This window comes from Vitis riparia, chromosome 12, assembly GCF_004353265.1.
Source record: "Vitis riparia cultivar Riparia Gloire de Montpellier isolate 1030 chromosome 12, EGFV_Vit.rip_1.0, whole genome shotgun sequence".
NCBI classification, from domain to species: domain Eukaryota; kingdom Viridiplantae; phylum Streptophyta; class Magnoliopsida; order Vitales; family Vitaceae; genus Vitis; species Vitis riparia.
The window spans coordinates 18,640,021-18,662,093 of record NC_048442.1 but is presented as its reverse complement, the minus strand read 5'-3'; the positions used below and the strand labels follow the sequence as shown (position 1 = coordinate 18,662,093).

General features: G+C 37.4%; 5 protein-coding genes across 10 annotated transcripts in view; 3 read left to right on the top strand and 2 right to left on the bottom strand.

Annotated features, from left to right (window-relative positions):
- Positions 1-1,959: 1,959 nt before the first annotated feature.
- LOC117926069 (secreted RxLR effector protein 161-like) lies at positions 1,960-2,622 on the top strand. The gene has a single exon (XM_034845152.1). It carries the CDS (start codon positions 1,960-1,962, stop codon positions 2,620-2,622), a length of 663 nt encoding a protein of 220 aa, XP_034701043.1.
- Positions 2,623-5,688: 3,066 nt separating this feature from the next.
- On the bottom strand, positions 5,689-11,406 carry LOC117926265. Of its 4 annotated transcripts, none has more exons than XM_034845351.1 (5): positions 11,091-11,406; positions 10,608-10,769; positions 9,317-9,532; positions 6,995-7,199; positions 5,689-6,682 (listed from the first exon to the last, which is right to left on the bottom strand). In XM_034845351.1, exons 1-5 carry the CDS (start codon positions 11,268-11,270, stop codon positions 6,669-6,671), a joined length of 777 nt encoding a protein of 258 aa, XP_034701242.1. In that variant the 5' UTR covers positions 11,271-11,406; the 3' UTR covers positions 5,689-6,668. The 4 variants fall into 4 exon arrangements, with proteins under 4 accessions (XP_034701242.1, XP_034701241.1, XP_034701240.1 ...); XM_034845350.1 differs by having other exon boundaries at positions 6,648-6,804; XM_034845349.1 differs by having other exon boundaries at positions 6,648-7,199.
- Positions 11,407-12,889: 1,483 nt separating this feature from the next.
- Positions 12,890-15,866, top strand: LOC117926400 (protein ACCELERATED CELL DEATH 6-like). The gene is made up of 3 exons (XM_034845488.1): positions 12,890-13,795; positions 14,391-14,923; positions 15,017-15,866. The coding sequence occupies exons 1-3, from the start codon at positions 12,985-12,987 to the stop codon at positions 15,671-15,673; spliced, it is 2,001 nt and encodes a 666-aa protein (XP_034701379.1). The 5' UTR covers positions 12,890-12,984; the 3' UTR covers positions 15,674-15,866.
- Positions 15,867-17,379: 1,513 nt separating this feature from the next.
- On the top strand, positions 17,380-19,432 carry LOC117925873. The gene is made up of 2 exons (XM_034844983.1): positions 17,380-17,676; positions 17,800-19,432. Exon 2 carries the CDS (start codon positions 17,839-17,841, stop codon positions 19,123-19,125), a length of 1,287 nt encoding a protein of 428 aa, XP_034700874.1. The 5' UTR covers positions 17,380-17,676; positions 17,800-17,838; the 3' UTR covers positions 19,126-19,432.
- A 1,379-nt stretch (positions 19,433-20,811) lies between these two features.
- LOC117926539 (transcription initiation factor TFIID subunit 1) overlaps positions 20,812-22,073 on the bottom strand; it is a 64,115-nt gene continuing 62,853 nt past the window's right edge. For all 3 annotated transcript variants that reach the window (XM_034845661.1, XM_034845662.1, XM_034845663.1), the window contains one exon: positions 20,812-21,404. In XM_034845661.1, coding sequence (XP_034701552.1) covers positions 21,042-21,404 — 363 coding nt within the window. In that variant the 3' untranslated portion in view covers positions 20,812-21,041. The remainder of the gene's footprint in view (positions 21,405-22,073) is intronic.

The following is a 22,073-nucleotide window of genomic DNA, read 5'->3' as shown; positions in this document are numbered from 1 at the left end:
ATTATTCATAGCGACATTTGGGGACCCTCTCGTGTTCACAATATCTCTGGGGCTAGATGGTTTGTTAGCTTTGTTGATGACCATACTCGAGTTACGTGGGTATTTCTCATGAAGGAAAAATCAGAGGTAGGTTCTATCTTCAAATTCTTTCATTCCATGATTCAAACACAATTTCAAGCTAAGATCCAAGTGTTTAGAACAGACAATGCCAGAGAGTACTTTAATGTTATACTCAGAAATTATCTTCTAGAAAATGGGATTATTCACCAAAGTTCCTGCATTGATACCCCACAACAGAATGGGATAGCCGAGAGAAAAAATCGACACCTTCTAGAGGTAGCCCGATCTATTAGGTTTACCACTCATGTCCCAAAACAATTCTGGGGAGAGGCTGTTTTAAATGCTACATACCTAATAAATAGGATGCCTTTTAGAGTCTTGAAATTTGATACTCCATGCCAAACCCTTTCCAAAAACTTTCCTCTAAATCGGATTATAACTGATATACCTCTCAAGGTCTTTGGATGTTCTGCATATGTTCATCTTTCTCCGCATCAACGAAGTAAACATGATCCCAAGTCTGTCAAGTGTATCTTTATCAGTTATTCCTCTTATCAAAAGGGGTATAAGTGCTATTGTCCTTCCACTCGGAAAACCTATAACACTATGGATGTGACCTTTCTTGAGAATGTACCTTTTTACACCAAAACTCATATTCAGGAGGAGAATCCAGTCAATCAGCAAGCAGAATATCAGTTTTGGGATGTGCCCGTGCCTGACTTTGGGGTGCCAGAACCTAATTCTTCCAGTGAACCATCTATGGCACTGGATGGACCACCATCACATCAGATTCAAGGAGACAAGGAGTCCATTGGCAAATAACTTCAAGTTTACTCAAGGCGTCAGAAGAACCCTAAACCGGTGGACCTACATCCTGAGCTTCCTCCTGTGCCTTGTCAAACTGATGACCCGAAATCAAATCCCACCGGAGTCATTCAAGGTAATATTGATTCTCCTGTTATTACTGATGACATTGACTCTATGGATGATCTCAATAGGCCCGTGGCGCATAGAAAGGGAGTAAGATCTTGTACTCAGCATCCCATCTCAAAATTTGTGTCCTATGAGAAGCTATCTCCTAATCTTCGAGCTCTCATCACAAATCTGGAGAGTATTGCTCTCCCAAACTGCATACAAGAGGCCTTACAGCATCCTGAGTGGAGAAAGGCAGTGAATGAAGAAATACAAGCACTGCAGAAGAATGACACTTGGAAGATTACGAAATTACCACAAGGAAAACGCCCCGTGGGTTGTAAGTGGGTCTTCAATGTCAAATACAGGGCAGATGGGAGGATAGACCGGTACAAGGCAAGGTTGGTGGCCAAAGGATTTACACAAACCTATGGGATTGATTTTCAAGAAACTTTTGCACCAGTTGCAAAGTTAAATACAATCCGAGTCTTGCTATCCTTGGCAGCCAACCTTGATTGGAATTTGCATCAACTAGACGTCAAAAACGCATTTCTCAATGGCGATCTTGAAGAAGAAGTCTACATGGAGATTCCTCCAGGCCTAAAACTCTCCAGTAGCAACGACCTAGTCTGCAAACTTCAGAAATCACTCTATGGGCTTAAGCAATCCCCAAGAGCTTGGTTCGAGAGGTTTACTAAGGTGATTAAAGGAGAGGAATTTTCACAAGGGCAATCTGATCACACTCTTTTCATTAAAAGATCGCCTGGTGGTAAGATTACAGTTCTTATAGTCTATGTTGATGATATAATTGTTACCGGGAATGATGAAGAGGAAATTTCCTGACTTAAAACAGTTCTAAGTAAAGAATTTGAGATTAAAGATCTAGGAACTTTGAGGTATTTTCTTGGCATGGAGGTAGCAAGGTCAAGCAAGGGTATCTTTGTATCACAACGAAAGTATACTCTTGACTTGTTAAAGGAAACAGGAATGGTTGGATGCAAACCCTCTAATACTCCTATGGATCCATTCAACAAGATAGGCTCAAAAGAAGATATGGTTGCTGTTGACAAGGGAAGATATCAAAGACTAGTTGGAAGGTTAATCTACTTATCACACACAAGACCTGACATCAGCTTTGCAGTGAGTATGGTTAGTCAATTTATGAACAATCCCACCGAAGAACATCAAGAAGCCGTATATAGGATACTACGCTACTTAAAGATGACTCCAGGTAAAGGATTATTCTTCAAAAGAGTGGCAAGTCGTGACGTGGAGATCTTCTCAGATGCAGATTGGGCTGGTTCCTTAACAGATAGAAGGTCTACTTCAGGTTATTGTACCTATGTCTGGGGCAATCTAGTTACTTGGAGGAGTAAAAAGCAATCGGTTGTGGCACGCAGCAGTGCAGAAGCGGAAGTTCGTGCCATGGCCCATGGAATTTGTGAAGGGATATGGTTAAAAAGGCTGCTTGAAGAACTCCAGCTCGCTCCTCACGGACCTATGAAGTTGATGTGTGGCAATCAAGCAGTAATCAGCATCGCAAAAAATCCAGTCCATCACGATCGAACCAAACATGTTGAGATTGATCGTCACTTCATCAAAGAGAAGACAGAGCAAAAGATCATAGAAGTGGACTACATCCCTACATGACAACAGATTGCAGATATAATGACAAAGGCTGTTCCTAGAACCCAATTTGACATACTTCTCTCCAAGCTGGGAATGATTAACATTCATTGCCCAGCTTGAGGGGGAGTGTGGAATTCCGGATTTATGGATGATTGTAGGATGAAATTAGAAGATATAACAGGCTATAATTAGAGATTTGCTAGCTGTAAATAGTTGTAGATTATTTTCTATAGATAGAAGATAGTTTCCTCTCTTGTGGGATCTAACAGAGCTTTTTAAGGAATTACCAGGCTGTTGGTAATCTCCTATTTCCCTATAAATGTATATTTCTGCAGAGTAAATAATATGAAAGAAAATTCTCACAATTATCTTCAGCAAGTAATCAACCATGATTGTGAATGGAGTTGGTTATTTTTTTGTTGTGCTTAACACATGTACAACATTTTTTTGTTTGCTAATATCTTCAAGCATTTAATCGATACAATGTGTTGCATATAAAGTTCAATATACTTTTTCATCAACATCTTCTCAACCTTCACAAATGCTAAACCATTATTTGTGATAATTTGAACCACATTTGTTGGGCTAACATCATAGATAACCTCTTTTATTAAACCACATATATATATACACACACACACACACCTCGATTAAATGAAGATTGTGCTACCTTTAGAATGCATCATGTAATTAATGATGTTAAGTCTAATTGACCTTGTCCATCCATTACACATGACTGTACATCCATACGTCTTCCATTTTTCTCTTTGGGTATCAACACAAGTTTCTATTTTCTTATACTTTATATCTTAGTACTTAGTCTTTATTTCATACGGATATACCCATATCTACAACAATGGCAAATAATAAAAGTGTTAAATAACCATTCAACGAAGATGGATTATGCTTGATTCTAAAGAGCTTTGATGTCAGTGTTGAGAGACAATCTTTCATTACATTTTTACATCCAATGACCTTATCATTTCACTTCTCCAATAGGTTGGATTCTATGGTGCTGCAAGACTAGGATTTATCTCACTAGACTAGCACTTGATCACAACACTTGTAAAGAAATGGTGATCCAAGACTCATACTTTCCATTTGCCTCAAAAAGAGTGTACTATTACTTTCTAAGACATTGATATTCTATTAGGCCTACCAATGGATGAAGTTGTTGTCATTGATAGCACACATAGAGATTAGAGACATCTTTGTTATGATTTGCTTGGAACCTTCCTTGGTTATTGAAGAGATTCCTTAGGTTGGCACCAAATGTTGATGAGGAGTTGGTGCGATATTATTGCAAGACTTACATATTGCAACTCATTGGTAGAATCCTCTTTGTAGATAAGTCAAATGATAACTTTAATATATACACTAACTTTTTTTTTTTTATGCTATCTATTAAAGAGATAAGTTCTGCACCACATTGACATCCGCTCGTATTCTATCCCTATATAGGTACCACTTGGATCGATTCATGTCAAATTAGGTGAAATAATAGTTAATTAACTTTTTATGCCAAATTGTTTTTTATTATTATTATTTTTGTGTTGAATTTTAAAAGTTTCTCATCACTTTTATTTATTCTTTCAATGTAGATTATCTGGCAACCCTACACAAATGATGTCATGACTATACTCCCCTCTCACTTCAAGTCTATGAATTGGAACTTTAAAATTCAAATCCAAATATTCCACTGTATTTTTTAAAAAAGGACACTATTTGAAAAATCCCCGACTTTAAACCTTTATTCCAAAAGTGGCCCCCAATGATTATTTGCATTGGGCATACAATTCTGCTAAAAATCAGCGCTTTATTTTGTTCGTAGGTCACTTTCACTATACCCAAACCCTAACTCATAGGGATGGAATTATGTTACCACCATTTTAAGTCATGAACTGACAGCTGCCATCTGATTCCCCCTAGCCCTTTTTTTCAAAGGCTAACGTGTTGAGAGGACAACAAACAATAAAGATCACACAACATAAACCAATCCATTCTGTCCATTACCAATCACCAATCACCATCTATGGTTGAAACTTTCAAACCATACATGTGATGCGTCATCACATCCTCTTATACCTTGTTTGGATTCACAAACAATGAAACGCCAAGGTTTCCCACCGTCCAAACAGTTTCCAGTTCCACCCAGAAGACGAAGAGGAAAAATCAACTTCAAAATTCGAGATAAAACAATGAAACGCCAAGGTTTCCCACCATCCAAACACTTGCCAGTTCCACCGAGAAGACGAAGAGGAAAAATCAACTTCAAAATTCGAGATAAAAACAATCGAATACAAATAATAGAAATCAAGAGATCAACGTTCTCATGCAGACAAAACCACAACAAATTAAGAACCAAACCCTAAACCAACAAACGCTTCCAAAAGAAAACAAAAAAGAAAAAGAAAAAAAACGAAAAAAGAAAAAGGAGAGACGAGACTTAAGATTTTTACATTGAAAGAAAGAAAGAAAGAAAACTAGGGTTTTTAATTTGGAGCATGACGATGAACTAGCCTCTCATGTGTCTCACTTTGTACCACCCCTTCTTGCATGAATCCCCCACTATCTTCACGCCCTTCTTGAAGAAAGTCTTGAGCTCCCTCGCTCTTTCCTTCAGCTGCTTCTCAAACTCTGCCATCTTCTTCCTCTTCTTCTTCTTTCTTCCCAATAACTCTCTAGGGGTCGGGGCTCTTTCTAATTAATACCAAGCTGCAACAACTTCACAGCTAAGGAGACGAGGGGGGTAGGCTTAAAAAGGGTGACCCTCGTGGGTGCAGTGGAGACGTGGCCGTTGATGATTGGTGAGGTGGTCCCGTTAATTGCGGGATAAGCATCAGGCCTGAGTGGCTATGATATGGCCCCATGTGGGAACATGTGGCCTTGTTTGTTTCCACCTCAAATTATCATATCATACAAGGAAAAAAATTACTAATTCCAAGGTCTCTATAATAATAATAATAATAATAAAATATTATTATTATTAATTATTATTATTATTATTATTATTCTAATTCTAATATGAAACGGGTATTTCAATATGTATATATATTTGAGGGGGGGGGGGGGGGGGGGGGGGGGGGGGGAGAGAGAGAGAGAGAGAGGCGCCAAAATAGCTTAAACTTGAATCATGCATGCTTTCATAATCCTTGAGAATTCTTTATTCTTCTTTGAAACACATGTGTGGGGATCACTAAAGTGTTGTATAAAGTGACTCACTAGCTGGAGTATACCATATGCGAGTCTCTCAATGCCACAATTTCAATCAAACGGTCTAATAAAATACTATATAAGGTTAGAGAAGTACCTTTTCAAGTTTGAATTTCAAAGGAAAAAAAAGAAGGGAAATGGTACATGGAACACAGCTAAATGTGGGTGTTGATCCAAGTAGGATACTTTGTCTCAAGGGTGGTATTAGAAAAGGGGGTGGGGCTATTGGCCTCTCTGGAAGAATTAGGGGCATTATTGTGTGTGGGTGGGTGACAGACAATGAGATGATCGGTTCGGCGCCAGGGAGGAAGACAAAAGGCACAGAAAGAGACTTGGGGGAGAGGGGAATGATTACATGGACCTTATTTCATGATTTTCATCTTCTACTCAACATTATGGTGCCTCTCCTTAAAATGGGCATGGCCCCATGTCATATGGAAGCTTCATGGGGTACCCCACTTCCCTCATTCTATGGAACTTGATTGATGATTCCTCCTGTTTGAATATTTGTGTCATTTTGAAGGCACATGCATTTCAAAAATTTTACAGGCTGTACTATGATGTGTAAGCGTTCAATTATATTTCTGCATTCATACTTCTAAAAATTGGGTCATTCAAATTGGATGATTTGAAATTAGAATATCACATTTACAGGATATAAACACAATAGACAAGGGGAAAAAGGAGGACATGGTAATTTGAATTTGTGAGGTATTGTAAATGGTGCATGCATTGTGGGAGAGAATGACAAGATGAATGTGTTGTAAAGCAATATATGACATCAAAGAGCATCAATAATTGTGTACCTCTGGCCTACCCTCACCTGGGTTATGGAATCCAAGCAAAGATGATCATTATACATTCAAATCTGCATATGAGGCATTTTGAAGTGCATTTTCATCATAATATGTTCAACATTTATAAGATATGAATGCCAGTATAAGATGCCCAAAAGGGATCATGAACTTGTGTCATTCTCTTCTCTTCTTCCTATAAATTCAAACAAAATGGGACAAAAATTGAAAATGGCTTAGGTTTAATTGTTAGGACAAAAGAGTAATTGTTAGTGTCAGGGCATTGTACAAGGAATGTATGACAATTGAAGAACTCAAGCTTCCGGTCCAACAATAAGAGCATCCGAGGACACAACCAATGATGAACAATTGTAATGAGTTCTCACCAGAGAAGTGAGCTGCAGAGAAGATGGCTGAGGTTATGATAACTGCTTGCTGCCATTTCATTGTAGAGGCAAGAGATGTCAACAGGAACCCTCTGTAAACGGTTTCCTCCAGCAGGGGAGTGACAATGCAGTAAACCAGGATGCAGGCGATTTCAGAGACATTGCTGCTTAAAAGGATCTCCTTTAGTATGGGGTTATTCACAGCCTGCAGAAAATCAGGCATAAAAGTACATCACAAGTTAGAATAGGACTCAAGTTTAGTAATACTAGGCTTCTATTGATCCATATATATCTTCCAGATGGGTAAATAAGTCATCTATGATAAGAGAAAGAAAAAAAAAAAGAATAGCAATAAAATGGAAAATTAACACCAAGCAGGCCAAATTTATAGAATAACTAAAATTCTTTGAAGTTGCTTCATATGGAGTAAGGTTTCAAGTGTGTAAAAGAACCTTGAATGCACAATGATGTAAGTTACACATTTACACAACAGGAAATTTTTTATAATATTCCCTAATTATTTTGGATTTGTATACCTTTTAATGTGTAAGATAGCCTTTGTATTAGAGAACAAATCTCATCCTAAAGAGCAAATTTACCATGGAAAATCAAGTATAAAACTGAAACCATGATACGTAACAAAATCATAAATCTTATCCTCTTGGTATGCAATGTGTTAGGACCAAGGCTTTAGCCCCAATTGACCGAGGAGCAACATCGTTATATGCCTAAGAATTCATCCCCAGCATATGGATCCTGTGACTTGAACACATAACCTGGGTCTAATACCACTTGTTAGGATTAATGAGGTCAAATTAATCATCTTTATGTAGTTCGACGTCACACACATTCATACTTATCCCAGGGCTTAACCATCCAGAGGCTTACAGTAGGGCTTGACCAACCCACAGGCCACAGCATACCTATCTTGAGGCCTTTTACTCATCCCTAGGCTTATAATGACGTCTAACAATTACAGTGGGGCTTAATCATCCCATAACATGCCTATCTTGAGGCTTATAACAGGGCCTAACTATCTTTGGACTTACACACTCATCCTAGGGTCATTTCTTCAACCATCACTTTCCCGAGGAGTGGCATAATTGCATGCCTAACACAATGAATGGACTAAATTGCATATGAAATGAAAAATGTAAAGTCCTGTTTCAAATGCTGTGAAAAAGACAAGGGGATTATTCAACTTCCCTAAAACATCCAAATGTAGCCTCTGCAAGTTTTTTTGCTAAATATATAAGATAGTCCATACTAACCTTTTCTTCTTTAGTTCATTTCTCCAAAATTTTGACACTGGATCTATAATAAAGCACTAGGATTTAAGACTGTAAATTGTAAAAAAATTCAGGCTAAGATTTAGATCATTTTGGTTAAAATGTTTGCACTGCAAGCTCAAAAGAGAATCATAGGATCCTAGTAGCTAGTACCACCAAATATGCATCTAATCAAGATCTTCTACATCTTAGGTTCCTGTATTTCATTGCCACACAAACCATTGAACCTAGCATCACACTCTTCTAATTAATAGTTTATCCTCAAGTCTTCGCATATTATTTCCCATGAGAAGGTTGGATTGATTACAAGAGCAAGGATTTATTCTCAGAAGCATGATTTAGTTTAGCTGAATTCATGTTAATCATGAAAGATGCCATTATCATGTCCTTGTTCAGTCCAAGAGGTGCTCAATCACATGGCTTTGTGGTTGTAAAGAAGGAAACTTTAAAACAATGACCATATATGAGATACGATGCAATAAAGATGTTTCTTAGCAGACTAATAATCTGTTTTTAAGGTTCCATTCTCAGCAAAGCATAGTTGCAGATAATTCTTCAAAGTGCTTCAAACCATACAAAGATTAAAGAGTATCAGTAGAAAGCAAAGAGAGAAAAAATAAAATAAAATCACTGTGAGGACGGGGGGTGACAATAGAGGATACTAACTGAAAACAGAAATTTTGAAAGAAACTATGGATGGATGTGTATTTTTATCCTTGTACAAGAGGATAATTCATTGTGCAAAATATAACCCATTGAGATATAAAGGGTTGAGGGGCCCATGCTGAGCCAATTCTCTTCCCTCCACATGTATTTGAATTTTATTCCAAAAATATAAATATAACAAGCACACACATTCTCTAAGAAAATTGTCATAATCTGATGTAAGAAGCTTAGTCAAAGTAATATATACCAAGATAAACTCTAATTTAACAAAGCCTTATCCAAATATTTGACGTTAGTTGCACAATAAATTTAGTGTGACAAAAACTGACAGTAGCATAGTGAAAGCAGATGAGTTCATCAAACCAACCTTGGGCCCAATTAATATGTCAGCAACAAGTGATGTAAGAAAAACCAACAAAACAAGAAACCCAAAACCAATTGCTGAAGTCAACAACCAATTCCTCCTTGTTGATAACTGGTCACCTCTAAAGACAGAAAATCTATAGCCTGGCTTAGCAGTAAAATTCAGAAGAAGAAGGGCCCCAGTGAGCTCTAAAGTTTGTAATGCGAGAATTGATAATGCCTGCACTCAAAAGAAAGAAAATAGTTCTTACACATTTACATGCAACTTGAAATCACAAATTCAAAAAGCAAATCCATTTATAACACAGTTCATAAGGAAGGACAATTTTTGGATTTTTAGGGGAATAACTAAAATTGAGAACATATGTTTGCTTAATCATGAGCTAGAGGGTACAACATATAGTTTTCACCCACAAACATGGAAGTCTCAAGTCATACGAGGAAACCTCATAAATCCTCCATCACACAGAGTGTGCTCTATTTTCAGTAGCGTTGGCAATTAGTCTATTCAAAATGTAGTTAACACAGAGTGACCCAACCAAAAGCTGACTCAGTAACAAGGCAAATGATTTCATATACTCAGTAAGTTGTGAATTTTAGTGGCATCATCAATGCATCATTGCATTGGTTAAAGCCATAGTTTGTCAGGAGCCCACATATAATAACATGTGATGAGCACAAGACTCTTATTTGGATCAACCACCAATTGATTCTAAGACATCATCCCACAGAGTAGACAAAGTGTATTAGAAGTTGTACCTGATTATATTTGTGAAACGGGTTGGATTGTGTTTCTATCAAACAGATCATTAGGCTCACCTAAGTGCAAATGCACAATTCGAGGAGAACCCAAATACTGATCAGGTCATCCCTAAATTAGAAAAAGCAAATGGCTTAGCAATTTAGTTCTCACCATCTTCACATGACACACAAAAATTGTAAGCTGGTTTTCTTTTACCATCTCGAGGAGTTGGCACACAAGTTATTTTATCTCATTTCTCTCCATATCTTCCTTGAGAGTTTATCGTACTAGAGACATTCCTCCTCCTCCATCATGTGACATCTCTATCGCTAGTGTGATGCAAAACCCACCCTCTCCCCTCCATCTCCCTCCCAAATAACATCTTTTAACCCCTATTTCTCCACAGTGCTAACAAGATATTTTAGGGAAAAAGTGGGTGAAACTTCTTCTGTCAACTCCAATAGAAAGGCAGCATGGTTTCCTTAATATGTAGTATACACATACAAAGTACAACTTATCAACATTGACCATAAAGATTGAGAAATTCACTCACCTCTGTCTGCGGATCAATAACAGGTTGATGCAATATTTGAGCAACCACAGACAAGCCTCCAAAGCTAAATGGAATGTGCAAACTGAAAAAGTAGAATGCCATTGTACTCCAAATGCTCCCACTGTCCCATGGAATATCCGATCCCAGGACTGAGAATCCCTCCTACTCGTAATCAATAAAATCCCATTTCAAAATCACAAGATCCTTTTATTTCTCTCAAGAGACTTGGGCTGTGTTTGATTTCCCAGAATGAGGTTTCATTGGGAGTTCCAGTTCTGCGGGGTTCAAAAATCTTGCTTCTAATTTTCTTTTTGTCCTTCATTACATTAGAATTTGTGCTGTGAAGTTGAGGGTTCGCGGAATTGAAATTCAATTCATTATTCATTGGTATGATTCCACAGAACAACCAAACACAGCCCTGAATCAGCCATCAGAAAACATGCTTTAAGATAAAACTAAAAGTGAAAAATAAGTGAAGAATACCTCAGAAGAAATCTTATTGGGGTTTTCATTTTTGATGCAATAACACCTGAAAGAAGCTTTGAAGCTGAAACTGGAGTTGAATCTGAAGGAACGGAGACCTTTCAGCGGTTTGTTAACATGCCCACTAAATTTGGGGCATAAAGTAGCAGCAAATATTGGAGGCCAGTGGGCCACTATCATTTTTCTTCTCCCCTCCGTTCTGTAAGCCTACCTACTCCCTCTATGCCGGGCTTTCATGGGGTTTGAGCATGAATTCAGTAAACGAGGAAATGTGGCTCACTGGTAAGATCCATCCGGGTTCTACAAACCTTGTTCGCGTTTTGGGTTTCAGTCAAGCAGACAAAAAGGCAAAGGGCTTTTTATTTATTTATTTAATTTTTAATGTTCTTTTAATCATATATATTATTTCATTTTTTTTCTGTCTTTTCAATTTCTACTAATTTTAAATGTTAAAACCCTACAAAATTTATGGTTTAAGAGTTAAAATCCATAATTATGGAGTCAAATAAATAGATTTTTTTTACGGGCCAAACAAATTGTTGTATTAAAATCATGAATTGATCTTAATACCATTTATAACAATTTACTTTCAAATAATATATATTATTTTGAGTGTAGACGATTTAAAAATATGTACAATATTAAAAGAAGTTTACACGTATATAGTATAAAAATTTGTCTCTTATTTAACATAAGATATATTATATGCTTACTCAATATTCTCTCATGTGATTTTATTATTAATATTGAATCATATTTGATAGGAGTCGTTTTAACTTTTTAAAAAAAAATAATTATATAAATATGAAAAATAATTAAAAATTAAATATAAAATTATTTTAAAATATAAAAAATAGATTAAAAACATTTTATTCTCAAATAAACTTTTTTCCTTCAAAACTTTTAGAATTGTTTTTGAAAACACTTAAAGCCTTGTATTTTCAAAGTAGCCGTTTTTCGGTCCACACCAAAAAAATCTCCTCTTGGCTAAGGCCCCACAAAGTCAATAATCGTATGCCAAGCCTCCTCATCTTCCTCCTCTGCCTTTGTTCAATGCCTTTCTTCAACGGGCCTGCACCTGGTTTCATACGCCTGAGCATACAAAATGATTTTGAACATTTATAATTAATTTTATTTGGAAAAAAAAACTTTTACTTCTTAAAATTTACAAAGGATAATTTTATTTTTATTTTTAAAAGTGATCTTTGAGGATACGAATTGTGCCTCTACTTTAATATATAAGTTATGATTTTTCATTTTATATAAAAATTTCGATTTTTTAAAAACAAAAAACCAGGAAATGTATACAACCAAACCATAAGGTTAGTGGCAGAGCTAAAAAAATAAGTTAAGGAGTAAGAATATTAATCTATTTTCAAGAGGGGAAAAAAAAAAAGGCAAAAATCAATTGGATAGCTTAATGGTAACTTGTGTTTCCTCTTAGACCAAAGAATACGAGTTTGAATCCTCATGAAAAAAGGTAGTAGGGGGCATTTCCCGCCCCTTAGATAAAAAAAAAAGCCGAGATCCGGGTACGTAGGGTCTTGAACCCCCGATGCATGTGCAAACGCATCACGCATTAAGGAATTCCGGCCCAACCAGCCTGACGCCTAACTCAAATGGGCTTGGGCGCCATGTGCACGCGAGACTCTTCCGTACCTCTTCACAAGCTCATTAGGCTAAGCAAATGGGTTAGTTAATAAACCATTACGTGTTCCAAGCCCTGTAAAGGTGTTCCTCTTTTTCCTACGACAAGCCAAAAAAAAAAAAAACTTTTCGCATTGACACTCTCTCTACAAAGTCTACGCAAAGTCGATCTTATGCCAAGCCTCCTCCATCTGCCTTCTTCGAGATTCCGGCACCTGATTTCATACACCTGAACACATATTTTCACATGGGGCGACTTGATATTCAGATAGAAATAGAGAGACAGGCGAGGTGGATTCCTACAAACGGGAGAATCCAAAGGTTGAAGACGATAGCATTATCCAACTCTGATGCCTCGATTCCTAATGCAAAAGAGTGGAGGCAACCCAGAGCTGATAGGCCACATAATCACATGGACCTTCAATTGTATAGGGCAGCAACAGAAGCTGATGTTGATGGCTTCCTTAATGTGCTGGAGCGAGTCTCAAGAGAGAAGAACCTCACCCTTGCTTCCATTTTTGACCAAGTAACTCCCTTAAAGAATACATTGCTTCATGTTGCCGCCGCCTCTGGAAATTTAGAGATAGTGGCGCTGATAGTTTACAGGTATCCATGGCTTGCTACCAAGACAAACACAAATGGCGATACTGCTCTGCATCTGGCTGCAAAAGCTGGAGATGAACTTACCTTGTCGGTTATAGTCCAGCTTCTGACGAGTGATGTCCATTCCCAATCTTCTGGCTACAGCAGGGTGTGGGTGAAGGAGGTAGAAGATGACGATCTGCCATTCAGGAAACGCAATAAGCAAGGAAATACTGCATTGCATGAAGCCTTGATAAATGGCCATCAATGGGTGGCCTTGAATTTGTTTGGGTCAGATCCCCAAGTGGTGTTCTATCTAAACAGGGAAGGGAAGTCTCCCTTGTACCTCGCTGCAGAAGCTGGGTACGATTCATGTGTTTTGGCGATGCTCAAAGTTCCAGTTGGCAGTGAGAATCCCAACACAAAGCTCAAAGGGAAGTCACCAATTCATGCTGCAACTAGAGAGAGGCAGTCAGGTATTTCCATCCCTGATTTTATTTTATTTATTTATTTTTGGGACGGTAATGGTTCTGCGTTCACATACCTCACACAGGGTTAATACCATCTACTAAAATTCCCTTCTTTACTTTCCCCTCTATAATGGTTTTTCTCAAAAAGAAAAATCTTTGTCTATTATATGCCCTCTCTAGGTAGTTGCGTAATGTAGGATGTGAACTTTTAGCTTGTATTGCATTTAACTCCTCTTTCAAAATTGTTGCCTGATGTGTTGGTAATTAGGTAAACTCTTTTCCAGTTGTGTCACGAATTACAATAGGGAGGTCTGATTATCAGTTTCAGTTTCAGGAAAAAAAAATTGGCTTCACCCCACCTTATGAGTGCTGTCAGTGAGAGGAATTTTAGATACCATATACCAGTGGCGAGCCAGCACTTTACATTAGTGGGCAACTTTGGGGGCACCTGCCCCCTGGGCCCTAGCTAGCTCCACCCCTGCCATATTCATTTCATCATGATATTGCCTAATGTTTTTACAAGTATCAATAAAAAGAATGAAGTATATAATACCCCATATGTAGAGCTCCCAACCATTTTAACTATATTTTGATATGCCAGGTGTCTTAGATATCATGTTGAAGAAAGACCCAAGTATGATCTATTCGAGAGATGAAGAAGGGAGGACTCCACTTCACTATGCAGCATCCATAGGTCACCTTAAAGGGGTCCATTACTTGTTAGGCAAATATGCTCTAGGAGCTGTTGAAAGGGATAACAGTGGCTTCTTTCCCATTCATATGGCTTCTATTAAAGGTCATGTTGACGTAATCAGGGAGCTACTTCGACACTGCCCGGATCCCAGAGAGCTGCTCAGTGATAATGGCCAAAATATTCTTCATGTTGCAGCCATTAATGGTAAATATGAAGTAGTCAGCTACATTCTCAAAACTCCTGAGCTTGGGAAACTTATAAATGAGAAAGATAAAGTTGGAAACACACCCCTGCATTTGGCCACCATGCACTGGCACCCCATGATTGTCAGTGCTCTAACTGGGGATAAAAGGGTGGACTTGAAGTTGGTGAACAATGAAGGATTGACTGCCTTTGATGCTGCTGAGTACTACATGGAAACACTGGCCCCTTATCACAAGGTATGCTCTTAAAGGAAATAGTAATTACTCTTTATTGCAACCTTTGATGATTAGGAGATGATTTGAACTTGAACTTGTCTTTCCACCCTGCAGAGGCTAACATGGACTGCATTGAAAGTGGCGGGTGCACCGCGAGCTACTTGCCCCAAACCTCTCAAAGCAATTGGACAATCTTCTGTGCAGGTGGAGCCACCCAAGATGGATATTTACAGGGACAGAGTGAACACCCTTTTGTTGGTGGCTACCCTAGTTGCCACGGTATCCTTTGCAGCTGGTTTTAGAGTCCCTGGTGGATATAACAACTCTGAGCCAGACCAGGGGATGGCAACCATGCTAAGACACAAGAAGTTCCAAGTATTCATTTTCTGTGACATGATAGCAATGTATAGCTCCATCATTGTTGCAATCTCCCTCATTTGGGCACAGTTGTGTGACCTCAAGTTGGTGCTTACTGCCCTTAGAGTGGCATTGCCACTATTGGGAGTTTCTCTTGCAACAATGTCGTTAGCATTCATGGCTGGTGTCTCTCTTGTCGTGAGCAACCTCAATTGGATTTCCAATACTGTCCTAATCACGGGCTTCCTCTTCCTCATCATTCTCGTGATACTCTTCTTTCCACTTTGCTCCCCAACCTCATCAAGAAACTGCATCTTGCGCCGCATCTCTTTGATTTCCTTCCACATGATGATGCTGGTGACAGGAAGTTACAATACTCATGGCAATTTGGAATGTGAAGCCTGCATCTCCTAGCTACGATTGGAACTCCTGCATGATTTTGAGAGCCTAAGATCCACTGCAAGGAGCATTAGCTACACCAGTTAGCTTGACTGACTTGTAATTTTCATATTAGAATATTTTTTTTCCATCTGTTTCTTATGGGCTGGTAGAATTTCAGTACATTTAGAATGTCGTTTGGTATTGATTCTACGAAGTGTTTCTAACATTTTCAACACTCGAAATTTTTTATCTTTCAAGTATTAAAAATGTTAAAATACTTCTTAAAATCATTATCAAACACACTCTTAATCTTCCTAACTGATTTTTCATGAGTTTTAATTATGATAAAGTAGTTTCATTTGTTAATTGTTAGGGCTTTTACAATTGTTTGAAGCTTTGATTTGAAGTTTGAAGTGTTTGGTGGCATCTGAATTTTACTTGAATGCATGTGATTGAAAGAAGAAAAATGGGAGGAAGCTTGTTAGGCATTTTACGATAACCTCCAGGCATCCAAGTTGCTTAGATTCAATCTTCACATTTCATGCCTCTGTTTGTCTGCTAAGAAAAACTGAAAACTCAAGGGGAAAAAAGGGAAAAGAGAACTGCAATCTTGGATATTAATATTGAATTAGACATTATTAATCAAAAAGCATGCACCGTACTGGCATTGCGGGGGTGACCAAACTCTCGTCACACTCTTCTTCTTGCAGTAGTCATGACAGTTTGGAAGAGTGTGTCTTATTTGTAACCTTAGAGTAAGAAACACTCCCTATTGAAAGAATGATTTTTTATTTATTTTTTATTATAAAGAACTATTTAAAGTCCGTTTGTCAATAATTTTAAAAAATATTTATAATATTTTTAACATTTGAAAAATTTTATCCTTCAAGTGTTAAAAATATTATAAATGTTTAATAAAATTATTACCAAATGCATTTATAGTATTATTCATAATTTAATTAGTCGACTGACATCAAATATTTTGTTATTTAATATAAAAAATTTGGTAATCCTAGCTAGTAATAATTTGAGAGTAATTGAAATTAGTCAATTTAATTTTTAACCAAAATTAATTATTGAATTTTAATTTAACATAAAATTATTTTCATATTATTGAATTTATATGGTGATTTTAGTTAGTAGTAGATAAATTAATTAAGATTAAACTCTATTTGGATTGAAAACAATAAATTATGGCAAATTGGTGTTTTGTCTATTTAATTGAAAGCTACTCTTTTTTTTTTTTGTAATAAATATTTTAATGAAAATAAAAGATTTTCAATAATATAAATATGACAATAATATTATTAGGAAAATTTTAAGATATTAAATCGACAATCATAATAGATGTAATTCAAGAAGAAACAGATGAGATTAAAATATAAAAAAATAAGTTAGAGTCAATAAAGGATTGATTTGAATATAAAATAATTACAATAATATTGATTGGAGTCTTTTTATATGAACCAAAAAGTCTTATCATTATTGAATGTTAATTTGAACTTGTGTTTTCGTAATTATTTAGTAGTGTTAGGAGTGTGAAAAGATTGTTTTTTTTATTAATGTAATCAGTTCTTATAAAAAGTGTGATTATTTTTCAAATTATGTAACCGACAGTTTTTGTTTATGAAGCCTAAGGATTCGAAATGAATCGAGCAGTCGGTGTCAGGGGAGTCCCCACTTCCACATGCCCAAAGTCTTCACAACACACCAGCATGCAATTCTAGTACTAGACTTGTTATTAATCTTCCAACACCACAAGCCCTCTCACTCTCTCCCTCTCTCTCTCTACTCCACCCAACTCATCTCCTCTCGTTTTCCTGATTCCCTTTCCACGTTTCTTCTCCATTCTCTGGTCACTGGTTGTTGGGTTGCAGATGATCCGTTACAAAGCGGTTTCTGCATAGTCTCTGCTGCCATTGACTTCAACCAACAGAATTCATGGAGCCTCAGCGCTTCACCCAATTGATGCTCCTCTACTGCAGAATCCAAAGCACGCGTGTGGCACTTGTGGGTGGTAACCACACCTCTTCCAGGTTTTGCACTCGCTAAATCCCCCGTTTTCCTTTTTCTGCATCTTCATCTCTGTTTGTTTCTGGGAACTTCCAAAATTTCCAAATCGACCTCTCAAAATTACTGCTGCATTCCTGCAACTTCAGATCCAGAGACCTTTGTTTGGGTCCTATAGCCTGATAATCATGGAAATGGCTCGTGGGCTTCGAGCCAAGAATGGGATAGTCAAACACAGTGGTGGTGACGGTGGTGGTGGTCTGGAGGACCTGAATTCTGATAACCTTTTGGTCATTAAGCTTCCTGATTCAAGGGTTTTGAGGGTTGTGTCAAGGTCCTTGTTCTTGGCCATGGTTGTGGTCTCGTTACCCTGCATTGGGTTCATTTTCAGGGGACCCTCTGCCTCCTACATCGAGGCTTCTGAATTTAGCAATGAAGCTGATTCGATTGAATTCGAGTCATTGCCTTTGCTTTTTCAGGATTTGGTCCATGAAGGCCTAATTCGAGAAGGCCATAGAGCTCTTATCTTGAGCTCTGGCATTGGGGATCCAGTCTACAATTTGAGGTTCTTCAATATTTTAAGCTCTGGCTTTGGGGATCCGGTGTACAATTTGGGGTTGTTCAACGATAATGAGATTGAAATTGTACCAGAATCTGATTTAGAGCACTCGGGATTCATCCCAGATGAGAAGTTTGATATTGTGTTTGCCTCTTCCTTCAGAGCTATTAGGCTCGTTGACCCCCTTATCAAAGCTGGTGGCATTTTAGCCTTACAGTTGAGCGAGACCTTCAAAGAAATACCAAATTATAGAATTGTGTATGTCAGGCGATTCAATTCAACAGTTGTGGCTGTGAGGAAAACTGTTGAGGCAAATGAGGAATTGAATTCCTCAACAAAAAGGGGCCTTTGTGCAATGCCCTCTCAGGCCAAGAAGGCAGCATTGAAGGGTCTTGAAAGCGCTTTGCTTGAGTCACCAAGGCACGCTTTAAAACAATCAAGACATTGCTTAAAGAGAACCAAGTTCCTCCCTGACTTGCTGGGGGATTCTCTTGAAGGTTACCCACAACGAATATTCATCAATGTGGGCTTCAAGGAAGAAAGCAGTGCTACAATGGATTGGTTTCATCAGAACTACCCGAAAAGGAATCAAGATTTTGTGATTTACAATTTGGAGATAGATGGTCAGCCAGGCAGCCTAATGCCACAAATGGGGAAGGCTACAAATGTTGGAATATCAGATTGGTTAATGGAGAATGTGAAGGAAGAGGAGTACGTTGTGATGAAGGCAGAGGCAGAAGTGGTGGAGGAAATGATAAAAGGGAGAACAGTCTGTCTGGTGGATGAACTGTTTCTGGGGTGCAACCACCAGAGGCAGAAAGGGGAAAACAATAAGCAGAGAGCTTATTGGGAGTGCTTGGCCTTGTATGGGAGGCTGAGAGATGAGGGAGTTGCTGTGCACCAATGGTGGGGCTGATCAAGACCTACCTTATTACCCTATCTGTTTGCTTTGATTTCTGCTCAGTTTGAAGTGTATTGGTATGTGTGGTATGTGTGGTAAGTGAGAGTGTGAAGAGGGACCATGGTCTTTTCCTTTTGACTCTTGCTGTAAAAATAAGTTAAGAGAATGAGACATGTTGTGAGAGTATTTAAAAATTCTAGGTTTCTGTTGTTGGTGAGCTGTCATCCTGATGAAGCCAAACAATAATGTCACATGGATGTTGATCTTTGTTGTATTTGCTATTTAGTTTTGGTACATGAAATGCCTTTGTCATGGTTTCTAATTGTTGAAAAGGACTTGAAATGCCAATGGTGACAATGACGTACACAGTTTAACCCACCCAACCCCAGCACACGGAAAATTATTGACTATATATATATTTTTATTCCCTGGAATCCAGAATGGAGTAGGGAGTGTAGAGAAGAATGGTGCCTTTCTTCATAGACAAGACAATATTTCTCATCTAACTAATCCTATCCATAAGGGAGCCTCTTTTCAAGTGGGTCTTTATCATGATTTCATAGTTATTTGTGTGATAATAGTTAGGTCCTTTTTTAATTCAGTGTGTAAAAGGTCCTTTTTATCAATCAAAGGAGCTCTATAACCCACTAAGCAAGCAAAGGCATTTTAAAGTAAACAGCGTCGAATGCTTTGGAGGCCCCGGACAAAATAGCTTAGGGTTTATTCTGGAACATGTTTAAAAATTGTTTTGAAAATCATAGGGATGTTGGGTTGCTGTTTTTGAAAACTGTTTCTGAAAAATAGTTTTTGAGAATAGTTTTTTATGTTTTCAGAAAAAAAAAAAAACATGTTTTATTGAGTTAATAAAAAAGTTTTTTAAAACATGTAAAATAAAAAACATGTTTGAAAGTTATTTTTTAATTAATAAAATGTTTTCTTCCATTAACTTGATATTTTAAATATATAAATAATTTTCATATGTATAATTTATTTAAATTTTAAAAAATTATTTTATTTTAAAAATTTTACACCAATTATAATTTTCTTAAAGAAATGATGACTTTGAAATCATGTGTAAGTATATTAATTTCAACAATTTAAGAAAGAAAAAAAAGGTTTAGGGGTGGGGTTTGGATGGAGCTCACTTTTGTAGAAGCACAAAAAACAGCTAGAAAAAAAAAAAAAAGAGAAAACACGAAAAACAATCTATTGTATGAATAATGAAAAAATAATGAAAACATTTTTTTATTGTTCTAAAAAAAATAGTTCTTGAGAACACGGAAAACAGAAAAAACAAAAACACACCTCTTTCCCCAAATAAGTTTTTTGTTTTTAAGAATAGAAAAAGCAAATTAAGTCGTAATCATGGGAAGGATAAGAGACCCTATAATAATTGATAAGGATAAAGGATTGTAGAGTCCCATCCTTTCAAACTGAGATAAAAACCAAACTTAATAAGAACGTAGAGTCACTCTGTTCAAGGATTCAATGAGACAAACTCAGGAAACTCGAAATCTGAATCTTAATCAAATTTGAAGTTTCACGCACTAGGCCATAACCTCCTCTCTAAACCGAGCCCTTGTCATTAGGATTTAGGAGTATAGTCTTCATTATAGGTTTCTTCGATTACCATCTCAGTTCCTAACGCGTCATACATCTTAATAAACTATGTTTAATGCTCCACATTTTAAATTCGTGGGATACTATTGATGAATGATATGCAGCTTTTTTATTTCCCAGAATAACCCAAATATACAGAAAAAAGTGGGGAGGCGGGATGCAGCTCAATGTTTCTGAAGACAGGAATTTAGCAGATAGTGAGCTGCATCTAGCCCCATCCCTCATCCACCATACACCTGAAAAAGAGAAAATGACTATACCAAACTGGGCCTTCCGGACAACTAAGTTATCTTAATTTAACAATTCACAGCCTAAGTATCCCTGTATTCGATACCAGCTTCAGCTTCAGTCAAGCTGGCATCATTCTCGCTTAACAAATAGTCACAAAGCTCCAAAAGCTGATCCGCAAGGGGAGGAATACCAGGGTTACGTCCATCGTTATATATGTGGGCATTGTAGGTGATTTGCCACACATCATGCCTGAAATCCTCTCGGCTCTTGTACTCCATCTTCCTCACCTTCTCCCTGATCGTGGACAGGTCCATCGGGTGCCTTATGATGTCCAGGTAATCGGGAGCTTCTTTCTTGGACACTGGTTTTAAGAAGAGATAAGACACCTCATATCTGTCTCTCAGGGAATCCACAATGCTTTCTAAGACATTTGACAAACCAACCTGCAGGAAGATCAATAAGAATCTCATGTCAATTGGAAGTTTGTATCCAACAATGTATTGAAGTGATTAGGATAAGTAGAAGTAAGCCATGCCATCCCCCTCTCATAGCTGTGAAAAAAGGGACTTAATTAAGATACAAGTGCACCAATAATCTAAAGCTCGATTGCTGCATATTTGTGCTAATCCTGTATAACCTATTTTAATGGTTCAAGCTCAAAGAGAAAAAAAGTTGAAAACAGAAAACAGGGGAGAATAAAAAATCAGAAAGGGGTGACTCTTTAAGTAGATGGTTAAGAAGGGTATATAAAAAGCAACTTCAAGAACTAATTTCAAAACACCATAAGGATGTTATGTAATGGCCTACCGAAGATTCTTTACTCCTAGAAAAGGTGTGAGGCTGTACCTGGGCTTGTGATTTTAATATCATCTTTCAACATTGAACCAAGCTCTTCATTCTAGATTTTTCTTCCCAGTTAATATAGAAATGAAAGCAAACAACATCATTAAATGACTAGGAATGCCCTCATTTGTAATCATTGTCCAAGTGTTCATCAATTAGTTGCAAATATAGGAGTAGCATTTACAGGAAGTTGTAAGAGCCAGCATAAGCAGCAAAATCCCATGTGTAAAATGTAGAAAAGAGATATAGAGCTTGGAGAAAATAAGCAG